The sequence below is a fragment of the Chiloscyllium plagiosum genome, unplaced genomic scaffold (assembly GCF_037043375.1).
Source record: "Chiloscyllium plagiosum isolate Xiang-an unplaced genomic scaffold, Cpla_swu_hap1 HiC_scaffold_25, whole genome shotgun sequence".
In the NCBI taxonomy this organism is placed as follows: domain Eukaryota; kingdom Metazoa; phylum Chordata; class Chondrichthyes; order Orectolobiformes; family Hemiscylliidae; genus Chiloscyllium; species Chiloscyllium plagiosum.
Genome location: NW_028270163.1, coordinates 52,064,627 through 52,082,484, shown reverse-complemented (window position 1 = coordinate 52,082,484; position 17,858 = coordinate 52,064,627). Strand labels below are relative to the sequence as shown.

At 40.2% G+C, this 17,858-nt stretch overlaps 1 protein-coding gene across 1 annotated transcript; it reads left to right on the top strand.

The window, feature by feature from the left end:
* The first annotated feature begins 753 nt into the window (after nucleotides 1-753).
* kpna2 (karyopherin alpha 2 (RAG cohort 1, importin alpha 1)) lies at nucleotides 754-16,985 on the top strand. The gene is made up of 11 exons (XM_043715045.2): nucleotides 754-842; nucleotides 1,175-1,276; nucleotides 1,363-1,500; nucleotides 1,578-1,660; nucleotides 5,861-6,129; nucleotides 9,652-9,746; nucleotides 10,043-10,306; nucleotides 12,751-12,984; nucleotides 13,912-14,094; nucleotides 14,641-14,790; nucleotides 15,165-16,985. Exons 2-11 carry the CDS (start codon nucleotides 1,205-1,207, stop codon nucleotides 15,252-15,254), a joined length of 1,578 nt encoding a protein of 525 aa, XP_043570980.1. The 5' UTR covers nucleotides 754-842; nucleotides 1,175-1,204; the 3' UTR covers nucleotides 15,255-16,985.
* The last annotated feature ends 873 nt before the right edge of the window (nucleotides 16,986-17,858 follow it).

Genomic DNA, 17,858 nt, shown 5'->3' with positions numbered 1-17,858 from the left:
ACCCTCACCCCATGCCTCCAGAGTTCTTATTACCTTCACTCCATTGCAGGAACTGGTCTCTCGGGAAGTTTTGGTTTGTTGATTGGGGTTGATTGTGGGACAAAAATATGAAATCAAGTTCAACTTTAATCACATAGTACGAATTTGCCTCTGGGGAAGAACCAAGAACAGACCCCTTCTTTGCTGTAAACGTACTAAGGCACAGGACATAAAACTATGTTATCCGGTATGAATTACCGGACGGGGTGCTTTTGCCCGAAACGTCGATTTCGAAGCTCCTCGGATGCTGCCTGAACTGCTGTGCTCTTCCAGCATCACTAATCCAAAATCTGGTTTCCACCATCTGCAGTCATTGTTTTTACCTCCTGAATTACCGGACGGTCAACCACCCAAGACTTGAAGTTTTCAGAAGATGTTACAATATGTGGGCAAAATCATGACTTCGGAAGTGTTTCCAATAATTTTTATTCCTAAACCAGCGGTTTTTTTACACCACGTGGAAAAACAGGAGGAAAAAAGGGAAGTGATGTTTCAAGTCCCTTAAACGCGCAAAACAACAAAAGACCGCGCCTCATGTGGCGCTGTCCATGGAGTAGCATTTTTAATATCTTTTACTTGATTGGCTGTGCGGTTGGTATGGAAATACATCCAACCGCATCCTCAGCTTCTTTCAAATCAGCCAATTGAAAAATTGCTTTGAATCGAATGGACCAATGGGAGCCGGGCAACCTGGCAGGTTTAAATAGATGGAGCGGCTGCTCAGCTTGTACTTCTGTTGGTTTTAGTATTACTGACACGAGGTTATACATCGGCTGGTTTAATCGTTCTGTTGCAAGCATTTTGTAAGTGTTAATATTATCTAAACTTGTTCTCATTTAGCATTATTTTTTTTCTGATTAATTACAATTCTAACGCCAATAGTTTAGTTGAATCTCTCCCCATAAATCTTTGTTTCAACATCCGCATGTAAGACCTGTTCCGTTTCTCGCTATAAAACTTTGTTTAGATAAAACAAATAATCTATATGAATGTTGGAATTTGTTAATCTAGGTGAGACATTTTTCTCTTTAACAGAATTATTAACTGATCTACATTGCAAAGTATTTTTCTGAAGTATCTAAAAATCTGCCCCGCCAGTTGAAGCACGCTTTTTATGATTAACTTTGTTTCGTAGAGTCTTTGCCAAGTTACTTGAAGTTGAAATATGTCAACTACTGTCAACGAGAATGCCTTCAGCCGCCTAACCAAGTTTAAGAACAAGGGTAAAGACGCTAATGTGAGTTGTCTTATTTTTAAGTTATAACCGTTTAATGATCTCCATCAGCAAATGGCCTAATTGGTTCTGCTCTTTTTTTTCAAAAGGAGTTGAGACGCAGGAGAATCGAAACCAACGTTGAGCTGCGGAAGGCTAAAAAAGATGATCAACTATTTAAAAAGAGGAACGTGAATAGTTTCCCTGATGAAAATATATCTCCACTTCAAGAGAAGAACAATATCCAGGTAATGTAATATTTTAAGGAATCTTAACTTTTTAGATTAATAACTTTTTTCACTAAACTTTTTTTCATTAAAATCAGGTGCCTATGAGTTTGGATGAAATAATCCAAGGTATCCAGAGCAATTATTTGGAAACTCAACTCCAAGCAACACAGGCTGCTAGGTAAGAATGGGTGTCTTTCACTCTAGATAAAAATTTGAATCTTTAAAAGTAATTCAGTCTGGTGCCCAGTTTCTCAATTTATGGTGCAACAGCAATTAGACATCAGATTAGAATGTAATGTGGAAATGTCTAATCTAGATTTGACAGTTGATGTAATTTCTGATACTTGAGTTTATTCTGAAATAAACATGATAAAAGGACCAATTCAAGCACTTGTAAGACTTGGATATATATTTCAAGGAACCAGGCCATATCATGTCGCCAATCTAATACTAATAGTAAAAATGACTCTAATTTATTACTATATTTGAGGTGTTTTAATAAATGCTGTTATGAAACAAGATTTTAATTGGATGTCTTGCAGTTGAAGAAAACTGCCAATTAAGGGAATGATTTTCATTGGGCACAAAATGGCCACCTGAATCAGCAGCAAACCAATGAAACTACCTGTTGAAGAAATTCTTGGGAATCAGACCTTGAGCATTAACAGACTCCATTACATAGCCATGGGGAAGATTTCATCTGTGGGAAAGGTGTTGTCCAAAGTAATACAACATGTTGCTTTATAAAGTATCTTAAGCAGGGGCTGACCACTAGTCAAAGTCATGGGTTTTGTGATATCACTGGTCAGCACAGGTTTTTAGATTACTTAGTGCTGAAGTGCAATCCACCCACACCCATTCCCCTACACTTACCCCTTCACCTAAACACTATATGGGCAATTTTAGCATGGCTAATTCACCTAACCTCCACAGCACCCGGAGGAAACCCGCACAGACACTGAGAATGTGCAAACTCCAGAATTGCCTGAAGTGGGAATTGAACGTGTCTCTGGTTAGCACTACTTCCTCAGCACTGCTGCCCAGGCTGTGGTCCCAGATGTTTTATCAAGCTGGGCTTGAGGAATCGCAAACACTTTGCACCAGGTTCTGCAAGAATCAGTGACTAGCATCAAATCGGGAAGATTGATCCCATGAGTTGTATCATGCTGAACTAGTGAGGTTTGGGGAAAACAATGCTTCTCTAGTTGCAAGGTTGTTTATAACACACTTAATGCACTTGAGTGGGCATGTCAGCAGTTCTAGCTTTGTCCTGAAAGACCAGTTTGTGTCAAAATGGTTGCTAATTCTCAGGAGCCACACTACTTAACACTATTTCAGAAGTCAAATAGTTGATCTGTCCTGATGCCAACCAACGCTTGGGATCCATTGGGAGTCCGAGGCAGAGCATTAAAAACAGACCCTTTTGTCAGCATGCTTGAGTTGGACCAGAGATCCTAAATTTGTCTAGTCCCATTTGGCCCATATTCCTATCTTTTCTGATCAATCATCCAGATGCCTTAAATGTAATTTATATCAAACTCCTCCACTTCCTCTGACAAATCATTCACCACCCTCTGAAAAAGTTGCTCCTTAGGTTTTTTTAAACTTGCCCCTATCCCCTTTTAAAATATGCTCTCTAGTTTTGGACTGCCTTGCCCAAGAAAAGAACTCTTACAAAACTAAGGTCACTCAGCCTCTCCCTTTAGCTCAAAACCTCCAACCCTGGCAACATCCTTGATTCTTTTCTGAATCCCCTCAAACATCACAGCATTATTCCTATAGGAGGGAGACCAGAGTTGTGCATAATATTCCAAAAGTGGCCTAACCAATGTCCTGTACAGCCACACCACTTCCCAACTCCCACATTGAATTCACTGACCAATAAAGGCAAACTTATCAAACACCACCTTTGCTATCCTGTGTTTCACTCCATTCTCAAGGAGTTATGAACCTGCGCTCCCAGGTCTGTTCAGCAACACTTACCATGAAGTGTATAAGTCGTGTCCTGATTGTCTTTGCAAAATGCAGCACCTCACTTATTGGAATTAAAATCCATCTATCACTCCTCAGTCCACTGGCCCATCTGATCAAGATCCTGTTATATTGTGGTAATTCTCTTCACTATCTACACTGTTCAATTTCACCTGCAAACTTACTAACTATACCTCACTATGTTCACATCCAAACTGTTTTAAATGATAAAGCACTGGTCCCAGCACCAGTTCTTGTGGCACACCATTAGTTCCTGGCCTCCAGTCTGAAACCAACCCTCTACCTTTTTGAGCCAATTCTCCCTGTATTCCACGTGATCTCTAACCTTGCTAACCGGCCTATCATGAGCACCTTTTCTCATGTGCTAATGAAGTCTGTAGATAATGTACACCATACTGCCCTTATCAATCTGCTTCATTATACTTTAAACTAAAACACTTACCATGCATAGGGCCATGTAGCCAGTGATATCAGCAAGGGGGCCCAGCAATTGCTTCCCTAGTGCCCAGAGTTCTAGGGTACACATGATCCAATCCCAGGGATTTATCCAAGTGTTTTTAAACTGTCCAGTCCCACCATATCGAATAGACATTCTTCAAAATATTGATTTCCTCACTGCCTATCTTCCATATCCTTAACAGTAAACACTTGAACAGTATCTTCTTGCAGTTCCACACAGGCTGCCTTGCTGATCTTTTAAGGGGCTGTAATCAGAGTTACCCACTTTTTTTCATTTATAAAATCCATTTTGGATTCTCCTTAACCCCATCTGCCAAAGTGATCTTGTCTTTGCCCTTCTGATTTTTCCTTTAAGAATACTCCTACTGTCTGTAATCTAAAGATTCACTTGATCTTTACTGTCTGACATATGCTTCCTCCTTGGCCAAAATCACCACTTTTTAGTCATCCAATATTCTGTACACTTACCAGGCTTGCCCTTCATCCTAATAGGAACCTATAGACTCTGCCTTCTAACTTTTTTTGAAAGCTTCCCATTTTCTAGCCATCTTTTACCTGCAGACATCTCTCCCCAATCACCTTTAGCAATTTCTTGTCTAAGGCTAATTTTGACAGTATTTCTCCACTTTAGAATTTTAACTTTTAAATCCAGTCATCCTCTTCCATCATATCTTCAAACTAGTAGAATTGTGGTCTCTGGCCCCAAAGTGCTCCCCTGCTGACAGTTCAGTCAATGCCCTGTCTTCTTTCCCAAGAATAGGTAAAGGTTTGCACCTTAATCTAGTAGGTATATCTACATTCTGATTTAGAAGCTGTTTTTGTCCATCTGTATCTAATGAAACCTTGACTTTAGTTCAGACTAACCATCCACCCTATCTATACCTTATTTATGTACGTCTGTCAGGTTGCCCATCAGCTTCCGGCACTAATGGAAAATCTGTTTGTCCAACCCCCTCAGTAAGAGTAATGGATTCCAATCCTGGTCACCATTCTCGCCCCACTGAGCTGGAAGGTTCATTTCCAGATGTTTTGTCACCCTACTAGGTAACAACATCTTCAGTGGGCCTCAGGTGAAGCACTGCTGATGATTCTTGGGACAAGCCAAACAGACACTCAAGAATACCTAGAAGCATGGCATTCCAACCAGGACTCTGTCAACAGAGTTAGACCCCATCTACCACACCCTGGGAAAAAGAACAGGAAGTAACATCATCAACCCAAGCATATATAGAAAGCAGGAATTATCAGCATTGCTTTGCCTCAGGCCCACTGAAGATGTTACCTAGTAGGCTGACAAAACATTTAGAAATGAACCTTCCAGCTCGGTGAGCAAACCTACATCCAACACTTCCACACCCTTCCCATGGTGTGGTGATCAGAACTGTGCACAATACTGAGTCCATGCAAGAATGCTCCCTTACCTAGGGTTGACCAAATGGACTTTTGCCACCTAATTGGTTACGGTGGTCCAGTTGTCAAACATTCCTATCTTTGCAAACTCAACACATGGAGGTGCTGGTGTTGGACTGGGGTGGACAAAGTTTTAAAAGTCTCAAAAGCAAGTTATAGTCCAACAGGTTCATCTTAAAAGTAAAAGTTTTGGGTTGCTGCTCCTTCATTAGTTAGCTAGTAGGGCTGGATCGAAGACCATTTCTAGTAAGCTACTAGATCTGGCCTGACCTACCTGAAGGAGCAGCACTCCAGAAGCTTTAATTACAATGAACCTGTTGGACTATAACCTGATTGTGACTCTTAACTCTAGTCAACATTGACATAATACTGAGGGTTTTGGAATCTAAATTTGAATATTTGATTTAGAAGGTTGATTCTAAACCCTTTTTTTGTTTCTGTTGGAGCTTGCATGTCTAACTTTAATTTTCAGCAGTTCTCTTGTCAGTGTATATTTAAGTATTCCTCCTTTTTCCAGGAAGCTACTCTCTAGGGAGAAACATCCTCCCATTGATAAAATTATTCAAGCTGGACTAATCCCCAAATTTGTAGGATTCCTTGGGAACTTTAATTGTAGCCCCATCCAGTTTGAAGCTGCATGGGCCCTCACCAACATAGCTTCTGGAACTTCTGATCAGACAAAGGCTGTTGTTGATGGTGGTGCAATTCCAGCATTCATCAATCTGTTGGCATCACCACATCCACACATCAGTGAACAAGCAGTATGGGCTTTAGGAAATATTGCAGGTAACTTTTTTTTATGGTGGAAATGTTCATTTTAACTGACAAATATAGCATTTGAATTGTGTACTATACCCTCAACAACAAGGAGCAAGTAACTTTCTTCACTAGATTGGGGATCAATGACATAAGTCTTTTTAATCACTTGTAATGTGAGCTTCACTGGCTAGGGTGGCACTTATACTGTCCCTTCAACCATCTGGGGAAGGTGATGGTGCTCTGCTGCCTTGAATTGTCTAAAAGGTCTATAGGTGCATCTAATGTCAAAAGCAGTTTTGACTCAGCAGTGAAGAAAGAGCTTACTCTGGATAGTATGGCTTTAGGAGGAACTTAAAAGTTGAGTATTCCCACATCTGCCCCTCTGTAGTAAAAGTCAGGATTTGGAAGGTACTGTCAAAGGAGCCTTAGTGTTTTTTTTTATCAGTGCATCTTCTGGATGATAACGATAGAAATGGTGAGCAGGGTGCTAAAATTTTGGGCTGCTTGTCCTAAATGGTGTTTAAAAGTGGTGTAGCTGCACCAATCTCATAGTACAGTGTGTTCCATCACAATTCAGCTTCCACCTTTTTTTTTGTGGATGGTGGACAGCCATGGTTGGGACAGGGGAAGAGTAAGTCTTTGGACTCCCTTCTGATGACTAGACTAATTTTCTGACCAGATCCTGGGCCACTTGAAGCTTTTGATGTAAAGTCATGGTTGTCACTCTAATTGAAATAAAACGGGCACCATTTGCCCAAGCCTTTAAATTGGTTTTCCCCAGTTCTGGAATAACAGCTAATTTTGAACAGCTAGTATCCATGTATCAAATATCCTTTTCTTCAACATACGTTTTGTAACTAATTTTTTAAATGTCAAATCTACTGTGCCCTCAGATTTCTTCTCTGGAGAATCCTGATCAGAACTGCATACACTATTCTATAGTTCTGACCTAACCAGAAGTACAAGTTCAGCATACCTTCTCTGGCTTGTACCTCCTTTCCACTATAATCCCTATCTTGGCAAACTATTTTGGATATATCCCACTCTAAGATATATGCACAATATTTCCCAGGTATCTCCACTCTTTTAAAACTGTGCCATGAAGGTCATTGCTTTCCCTTTTTACCAAAATGCATAATAGGATTCCTAAACCCCCTAATCTATAATTCCTGATACAGGAAACCGGTCTACTTTGTAGAATCCTAAAACATTTTTTGGGGGTGGGGTGCTGTTGGTATAGTCGTCATATAGATGTACAGCATGGAAAGAAATAGACCTTTAGTCCAACCTGCCCATGCCAACAAGATATCCCAATCTGTTCCAACCTGCCAGCAGCTGGCCCATATCCCTCCATATAGGGGCTATCCATGCCCCTCAAGACTTTGTAAACCTCCTAAGGTCATCTCTCAACCTCTGCTCCAGGGAAAACAGTCCTAGCCTGTTCAGCCTCTCCCCATAGCTCAAATGCTCCAACCCTGGCAACGTCCACGTCAATCTTTCCTGAACCCTTTAAAGTTTCACAACATCTTCCTGATAGGAAGGAGACCAGAATTACAAGCAATATTCCTGGATGCTGCCTGAATTGCTGTGCTTTTCTTGCACCACTCTAATCTAAACCCCCACAATATTCCAGCAATGGCCTAACCAGTGTCCTGTACAGCAGCAACATGACCTCTCAACTCCTATTCTCTATTCTTTCCAATAAAGGAAAGCATACCAAATGCTGCCTACACTATCCTACCTCCCTGTGACTCCACTTTCAAGGAGCTATGAACCTGCACTCCAAGGTCTTTGTTCATCAACAGTCCCTAGGACCTTACCATTAAGTGTATAAGTCCTGCTAAGATTTGATTTCCCAAAATGCAGCACCTCATTTATCTGAATTAAACTCCCATCTGTCATACTTAGCCCATTGGCCCATCTGGTCAAGATCCTGTTGTAATCTGAGGTAACCTTTGCTGTCCATGACTGATCCAGTTTTGATGTCATCTGCAAACTTACTAACTGTACCTCTGCTCACCTACAAATCCGTTATGTAAATAGGGAAAAAGGATAGGACCCAGCACCAATCCTTGTGGCACTCCTCTGGTCACAGGCCTCCAGTCTGAAAAATAACTCTCCACCATCACCCTCTGTCTTCTACCTTTTTGAGCCCATTCCTTATCCCAATAAGGTGATCACCCTTATTTCTCAGTTCCACCCAAATAACTTCCCTGGATGTTTTTCCAGGAATATCCTCGCGTGCAGCTGTAATGCTATTCCTTACCAAAAACACCCCCCACCCCCTCCCCTCCCCCGGCCCACCCCAGTAGCACTAAGCTGCCAGTCCTGCCCATCCCTGAGCCATGTTTCCATAACTGCTATGATATCCCAGTCCCATGTTCCTAACCATGCCCTGAGTTCATCTGCCTTCCCTGTTAGGCCTTTTGCATTGAAATAAATGCAGTTTAATTTATTAGTCCTACCTTGTCCCTGACTGTTTGACTCGCTTCTGTTCTCAACTGTACCAGTCTCCGATTGATCTCTTTCCTCACTATCTCCCTGGGTCCCACCCCTCTACCTTATTAGTATAAGTTCTTCCGAGCAGCTCTAGTAAACTACCAGTATATTATCCCCTTCCAATTTAAGTGCAGTCCATCCTCCTTGTACAGGTCACCTTTTACCCCAAGAGATTCCAATGATCCAAAAATGTGAATCCTTCTCCCATACACCAGCTCCTCAGCCATGCATTCATCTGCTCCGTCCTCCTATTCCTGTTCTCACTAGCTTGTAGCACTGGGAGCATTCCAGATATTACTAGTCTCGAGGACCTCCTTTTTAAAATTCCTGCCTAACTCTAATCTCCCTTCAGAATCTCAACCCTTTTCCCTTCCTATGTTGTTGGTTCCAATGTGGACAATGACCTCTTGCTGGCACCACTCCCACTCCCCCAAAAAGATTCTGCCCTCTCTGAGACTTCCTTGATCCTGGCACCAGGGAAGCAACGCAAACTCTTTTTTTTTCTCTGCTGGCCACAAACTTCTGTCTCTATCTCAGACTAGTGAATCCCCTAACACACAATTGATTGCTTGGAATCCAACATACCCCATGTTGCATTGTCACTACCAGAAACTTGGCTGTTCGTGCCAGGTTCCCCTGAGAATCCAGCACCCCCTATATTTTCCAAAACAGCATACTTGTTTGAAATGGGTATAGCCACAGTAGACTCTTGCACTAAGTGCCTACCCCCCTACCTTTCATGCAGTTAAGCCATCTATCAGACAGTATCTGAGACTCCTCCCACCTTTTTTCTCCCCCCGCCCCCATAACTGCCATCCATCACACTGTTGCTGTTGAAAATTCCTCATTGCTTCTAACTCTCTCCAGTAATCACTGTTGTAGGAATATGCCTGAAAGCTTTTTCCTTTTTTTAAACAAAGATAATTAACTCATCCTTCAATACAGACAACTGCTGAAAGATGTAAAAACACTGCAACACAGTTGCTTTGTATACTTGTGACCAGCATTTTTAAAATTTTGTGCGGAAAACAAGCTGCCTATTTGTTCTAGGTGATGGATCACATTACAGAGACCTGGTTATCAAATGTGGAGCCCTCGACCCATTACTTGCATTGTTGGCTGTTCCTGAATTAGCTGCATTATCGGTAAGCAGAATTAAAGTACTGCAGCTTCTCTTAGAATAAGATGGTAATATTATTGGTGTAAGAATAGTACTCAACATAGTTCAGTGCAAAATAACTTTTTATTTGCTTGATTAAAGATGCAAATTATTATTCATAATTTGCTCTTAAAAGGTGTTGCAGTGTAGTTATACTCAAATGCTGTTGCCAGTCTAGACAAACTGCAGAATTTCCATTATGAAGTAACTTAAATTATGGACAAGCTTGAAGCATAAAGTTACTTTGTTCTGTCTAATACATTTGTCTCTTTTTATATCTAGTCTAGCTATCTGCGAAATGTAACTTGGACGCTATCAAATCTCTGCCGCAACAAGAACCCATCTCCACCTTTAGAAGCAGTGAAACAGGTTCTGCCAGCCCTTGTACGCCTCCTACACCATGATGACAAAGAAGTTCTTGCTGATGCATGCTGGGCTATCTCTTACCTAACAGATGGCTCAAATGACCGCATTGAGGTAGTGGTGTGTACTGGAGTTGTGCCACGCTTGGTGCAGTTGCTTGCATCATGTGAATTATCAATAGTGGTAAGTTTTTAATTAGAAATTTAACTCTCTGAATTTCAAATAATTAAATTGAGGGAATGCAGGGTGAGTCAGCTTGAAGTGACCAAATCTCAAGAATATACTATTGAGCTACATAAGATATGGGAAAAGATTTTAAAGTGGCAACTTGCTCATGCAGAGGGTGGTGAGTGTGTGGATGGAGCTGCCAGAAACATTGGTGGAGGCAGTACAATTGCAGCCTTTTAAAGGCATCTGGATGGGTATATGGATAGAAGTGTTTAAGGGAAATGGGCCAAATGCCGGCAAATTTAGATTAGATTCCCTACAGTGTGGAAACAGGCCCTTCGGCCCAACAAGTCCACACAGACCCTCCAAGTCACCCACTCAGATCCATTTTCTTCTGATTAATGCACCTAACACTATGGGCAATTTAGCATGGCCAATTCACCTGACCTGCACATCTTTGGACTGTGGGAGGAAACTGGAGCACCTGGCTAGATTATTTACCATATCTAGTTGGCAAGGACAAGTTGGACAATGGGTCTGCTTCTGTGCTATACAGGTCTATTACACTCTTTTTCAATGGTTAAGTCAGTGGCTTACTCTGGTTGTACTACAAATGTATGGTGGCTAAGGATTCTTCAGTGCAACAGACATTAGTATTAAATTTGGAATTTCTAATGTCTACATGAATAGAATTCTTGAGTCCCTTGTAGGGAGTATTGGATGCCAGTAACTGTCACGTCATACTTCATTGTAAGGAGGGCCACTTGATCCTGCCTATGCTAGCCCTCCCTGAAGACAAATTCATCCACTCATCATCTGCATATTAAGAGAATGTAGAACTTCTAGTATAGACACTAGCTGGACAAATGTAGCAAACAACTTGGCTTAATCTGGTTTTACAGTACCATATCCCACACCTAAAGGCTACATATATTGAAGTGTGTGTGTCCAGACTTTAAAAACTGAGTACAGGGCTTTTGTCTTTACCTCATGTTTTTTGCAACAGTGTAGTTTTTTTTTGTCTCCTTGTAGCTACAAACTTCAGTTTAGCTTGCTGTAGTCATTTCCCCACAAAGGTAAAATAGGACTTTTCTTTCCATGCCCCTCAAACCTTGTACACCTAAATCAAATTTCCCCTGAGCCTCCACTGTTTTAGACCATATCCCCAGCCTATTCACTGCTCAATTTTTATTGTCTTAGCAACATACTGGTAAATTTCCTTGTACCCACTCTTGAATTTTTTTCTATAATGAGGTGACCAAAATTAGTGTCTAGCTGTGGCCCAACCCTAATTGTCATTCTATTGTCACCTCCCTTCTCTGTACTCTATGCTTTGGTAAGTAAAGTAATTGTGTGCAGTTTTCACCACCACCAACTTGCCCTACTTTAGAATCTGAATGTTACCCTGAAATGTCTAGATATTTATAGTTGAACTAGTCACTGATATGACACTACTTGTGTGGGACTTCAACTCATGTCCTGGCTTAAAGGCAGGGACACTACCACTGCACCACAAACTTTCTTTGGTTTCTATTTTCCCACTTATTATACAGTCCTGTACCTTTGTTTCAACTCCCTTCTGGGCTTAATTCCATTTACCCCTTCTTTCTCATTGACCAGTCCATTGCTATCTTGCAGACTACAGCTTGCTTGCCAACCAAGTGGTTAACTCGTTATTTGCAAGCATCTTGATGTTGCCCCTAACTAAATCCAAATCACTACCATCAAGTAGCAGTCTTGTACTCCACCTCATGGCACCCCTGTGGCCTTACAAATATTGAAGATGTTTTAGCCTTTATTTTCTGTCACTGAGCCAATTTTTGTACACACTCCCTTAATCCCATGGACATCTAAACATTTTTAGACAGGGTCTTAGTAAACTCATTTTAGACCAGATGACTACTACACAAGTCCTCCTTGTTACCTCCATTCAGTCAAATTAGTCAGAAGCTAGCAAATGTTATCTTAAATCCACTGTCCTTGATTACTCCATGCCTTTTGAGTGGCATACCTTTCGACTCCAATACCTTATCCTTGGCCAAGGTTAAATTGGCCTGAATTTTTTGTGTAGGAAGCATTTAGGTACTAATTCAATGATCTATCTTGTCAAACTAGCTTTAATTCATGTAAAGCATGTGTTAAACTGAATTTGGATGACATTAGTAAAGGAATCTGTCACTGCTTTGCTTTCTCAAAGTCAGTTGAGCTGTATAACTAACTGACTTGAACTATTAAACATGTTAAGTAATTTTAATACAGGTTTTTGAAGTTCACTTTAACTTTTGCAGACTTTTCTGTAACTCAGACTGTTGACACTGGAAAAATGAATCTGACTAGAGACATCCTGCTTTTTTTTTTAATAGTAATTAACTTAATTTTCCTTCACTGGGAGTGGACATAAGAGAATTTAATGCTGGAATTCACTTGCTGAAGCATGGTTTTTCTAATTTTGTTTCCAGACTCCTGGACTCAGGGCAGTGGGCAATATTGTGACTGGTACAGATGATCAGACACAAATTGTCATTGACTCTGGTGTGCTGAGCTACTTTGGTTCTCTACTTATCCATCCAAAGAGCAATATCCAAAAGGAAGCTGCCTGGACAATTTCTAATATTACAGCTGGAAAGCCAGAACAAATCCAAGCAATTATTGACAATGGATTGGTTCCACCTCTTATTCAATTGCTTGGGAAGGTGAGTAGTCCAAAAGTGTCTGGGCAGTTTCTTTCCAATAGTCATGTTAACTTTTGGAAACTAACCTCTGGCATGTGAACAGTTTTTGATCAACTTTGGAATGTCATGATAGGATTTTTCTCAAAATACTTGTTACCTAACCTATAGTCCTAAGTAAGCTTGCTTGCAATCAATTAGTTTTCCTACTTGGTATTCTTTAGATTTGACATCATCCATCATTCCCCTGTATGTACTTTGGGATCCTAAGGGTGCATGTCTTTAAATTTGACATGAGGATTGAGAAGTGAAATTTTTACAGGAGAAATTCCACTTGGACAATTAGGACCACAAAATTTTACAGTCCTACTGAACCATAGGGCTGATGTGTCTGAGTTTTAATGGTTTAACCTGAGGGTCACCACTCCTCAGGCAGGGGAGAGATTAGGAGAGGCCTTCATAGTAACTGTATGGTAATTGAACCCATGCTGTGAGCATCATTCTACCTTGCAACCAATCCTTAACAAAACAGGTAAACTGTACACTAAGTTTTTAAGCACTGTTCCAACACTTCATTGATCTAGATTAGAAATGTAGCTTGCACAAGGTTCTCCTTGCCACAAGAATCTCTAATTGCAACCTGAACTATGGGTAGCCTCCTATTGAGCAATGACACCTCCACGTCAAAATGCTGCATAAACTTTTTCGGCCACTACAGCTCAGTAATTTCATTGAGTTAATCCTCAGTGCTGCAACTAGTTTTTATTTTAGTACTACACTGAAATGTATACAATGGGAGCATTACAGACAATGTCTGTCTGAATATCTTAAATTCATACTCACTTCAAATGAACAAGGATCCTGATGTCATTTGACTCCAGCTGCTGCCAAGCTACACTTTTTGTATTAATTACAAGCAACCTGTATGACACTTTAACTTTTACTTTACAGGGCGACTTTAAATCTCAAAAAGAAGCTGTCTGGGCTGTGACAAATTATACCAGTGGTGGTACAATCCAACAAATTATCTACCTTGTTCAGTCTGGAGTTATTGAGCCATTATTGGCCCTGTTAGCAGTCAAAGACTGCAAGACTATCCAAGTCATTTTAGATGCTATTGCTAATATATTCCTGGTAAGATTTTTTAAATTTTAACTGTAACTACTGGGGTCCACAAGCTGTCCTTTTCATCTTGAGTGCTATACACTGGTAAGAATCGATGTTTCGGGCATGAGCCTTTTAGGCTCATGGCCAAAACGTCGATTCTCCTGCTCCTTGGATGCTGCCTGACCTGTGCTTTTCCAGTAACCCATTTTCAGCTCTGATCTCCAGCATCTGCAGTCCTCACTTTCTCCTGCCAAACACTGGTATGCAGTAATAAGGGACGACAAAAAGTGGCGTCTTGTAACATACTAATTGGGAAAATCAACATTACAAAATGCTCATGGTTGTTGTCTCAGCACACTAATATTGTGCAAATTTTGCTTTAAGTACTTGCTGGTGATTTTGACATGTCTAAATTGTACTCCCCTATGGAACTAAGCAACAAGGCCAGGAGGGGTGATGTTTTAAATTATATCTGGCAAGATTGCAAGCTTTGATGCATTAACTTAGAATTAACCCATAGTAAGTATTCATACTTAACTCAAAGCCTGGTTTTCATTGCATGTTATTCCACAGGCTGCAGAAAAAGTTAATGAGACAGATAAGCTCTGTCTCATGATAGAGGAATGTAGCGGTCTTGATAAAATTGAAGCTCTGCAATCTCACGAAAATGAGCAGGTGTACAAAGCTTCCCTGAACTTGATAGAAAAATACTTTTCTGACGAGGTAAGTGGAAGTATTTGAAGTTTAATCCAATTTCATCCCATTCATTGGAAGTTGCCATTTCAGTCATGGAGTTAAATTAGTGTGATGGTTTGTTTTTGACTTGGATCACCCCTATTTCAGCATCTAAAACCTTACACTAAGATGGTGAAATTGCACTTAATCATAAACATTGAATTTGAACAAACCAGTAATGAGAACTTTAATCACCTAAGATTCCTTTTTGCAGATTTGTTGCTATAATCTGAATTGATTAAAATCTGTCTCCTGAACTGTTACTAGACCATGACTTTATTTGGAAGCTATTTCTTCTGTCTTCAATACAATTGACTCTTATTTTACAAGATAATCTAGCACTAATGTTTGCTTTCTTTTAGACTGAGGAAGACCAGAATGTTGTGCCAGATGCTACTGAAGAAGCTTTTACATTTCAGGCTGAGAATCCTGCTGTGACTTTTGAATTTTGAATGACAACATTTCTAACTACTTTCTATTCGTCACTATTTTGTATCTGTCAAATGTAGTCTACACTTCATACTTAATCCTTGACTATCCACTTTGTACATTTTGTATAAAATTTTTCAACTTCTGTAATTAAACTTTGGAATGTAAATACTCCAACTTTTTAAAGTATCTGTACTCTTGTCATCTGGCATGGAGTGCAGTAGTCAGTTTTTCTTTAATTGAAACAATTTAGAATTAATAAAGTCTTTTGAAAATCCTAAACTTAACTAGTAATGGTAATTAGGAATTTATAATGACTGCTTTAACAGACCCAAGGTGCATGATGTGATGGATACTTAAGCAATGAGTTATCAAGTTTTGAATAATTGAGTCTCCTACTTCAGCAATTCTAACCCTGACCATTTCATGGTCAGGCGAAGTTTAGTGTATGTTTTTTGGTAGGGCTGGAAAGCCCTAGCTCCTGGGGGGAGGGGAGAAAGTGTTACGTTGAGGTAACAAAGTAATACACTTGCAGGCACTACCATAGTTCAAAAATTGGTAATAAAAGTTACCAGGCTCTAAGGAACCTGGTTTCTGGCAACATCCATCATAGATGGAATGTCTGAGAACAAAGCTAGAAATGGTGCCATATTTCTTTGGTTATACTTAATCAGCCACAATTGTATTGAATGGCACAGCTGGCTTAACAGCCTCCTCTGACTTGAGCCATATAGATGTAATCTTAATTTTATTCACTTCTCAAATGGCCAGAGCAGCAGGACCATTCAGATGCAGAGCAGTGTAGTTAATTCTTTACTTGGTCTAGCCAATGTGACTAAAGATGACCGTTTCCTTCCCCAAAGGACATCAGTGAATCGGATGGGCTTTTCTGAAAATTGATGACAATGAATTCATTGTTAGATTTTCTTTTTTAAATTGAATTCAAATTCTGTCAACTGGATTTAAGCTGGTTTTCAAGGATTTTTGACCCATCAACAGTCTGCAATTGTTTCAGCTCCAACTCTCCAGTTCCTCAAGCTGTAAGTATTAGAACAGATCCAGAGCATACATCTCTAAGTCAACTAACAAGTTATCAGCAAAACAACAATTAAAATAGTGCAGAAAATGTCTTTAGTGGTATGGTGCTTAAAAGCTCTGTCAGCAAAACAAAGGAGCTGGTCATTGATGTCAGGAAACTGTGGAGGACATGCCCTGTCTGTATCAATGGTGCTGAGGCAGAGATATTTGAGAGCTCACTAGTCCTAGGAGTAAATATCATCAATCTGTCTGGTCCACTCCTGCTTAGAGCATTCTAATTTTTACTGCCTCAGAAGGCTAAGGAAGTTGAGTATATCTACAATGACTCCGCAATTTTTAATAGCTGAGACACCAGATGCATCGCAACTTGGTATGGCAACAACTTTTTGCCCAGTCCATCACAGCAGCCAGTCTTTTATCCATTGGCAGTGGTAAGTATACACAGTCAATGTAATCTAAGACCCCCTCTCACCCTAGTTGTACTCTAACCCTCTTCCATTGGGCAGAAGATTCAAACGTTTTTGAAAATATGTACCAATAGATTCAGAAACTGCTGCTTTTCCCTACTGATATCAGACTTTTGAATGACTTGATGCTGATTTTTCTTTCCCTGTATATTCTATAACTGGATCACAATATTTTACATTTTGTTCTATTACTCTAATGTACTTGTATGATTTGCCTGGATAGCATACTAAACAATACTTTTTTCACTATCTTGGTACATGTGGCAATCAAGTCAATTGATGTCCAGTTTCCACATCATCCATCCTGCCATTTCTATTCTGATTTATGCATTAAAAAAACCTCAAAAGTAAGTAGTTATAAACTGTCAACACTAAATTTAAAGCTGTTCTTTATTGAGAAGATAACAATTGAGCCCTAACCTGGTTTGAAGGGCATTAGCTGTGAGGAGAGATTAAACAAACATGGTTTGTATTCACTTGACCATTGAAGGATAAGAGGTGACTTGATAGAAGTTTACAAAATTGTGAGAGGTATGGACAGTTGGTGTCTTTTTCCCTGGGTAGAAACGTTAAATACTCTGGGATGTAATTTTGAGGTAAAAGGAGATGCAAGTGTGGGGTAAGTGCCTTGAATGCATTTTTGGAGGTAGATATAATAGCAATGTTGGAGAGGCATCTTGTCGGATGAATGAACAGGCAGGAAATAGAGGGGTGTAGACTATTAAGGCAAAAGGGGTTGATGCAGTCTTGGTTGGCTGAAGGGCTTGTTGCTGTGCTGTGCTGTCTTTATTCAAAGAATTTAACCCTCTCCCCAAAACAAAACACTACCACTGCTGAATATCCCATTATCAACATCCTGGAGTTGCCATTGACAAGACATTTGCTCTCAGCAGAATTATACACAGATTTAAAATGCTGCTCCAGTTCAACCTGCCTGACTCTACACAGCCTGTCTACCATCTACAAAGCACAAACAATGTGGTGAAATACTCTTTCCATAGGCCTGGTTCCAACAACACAACATCATTGAGGACAAAGCAGCCTGCTTGAAACTCCGTCCATTAGTGATGCACAGGAGCAGCTGTATGTACCATCTCCAAATTGCACTGCAGCAACTTGTCA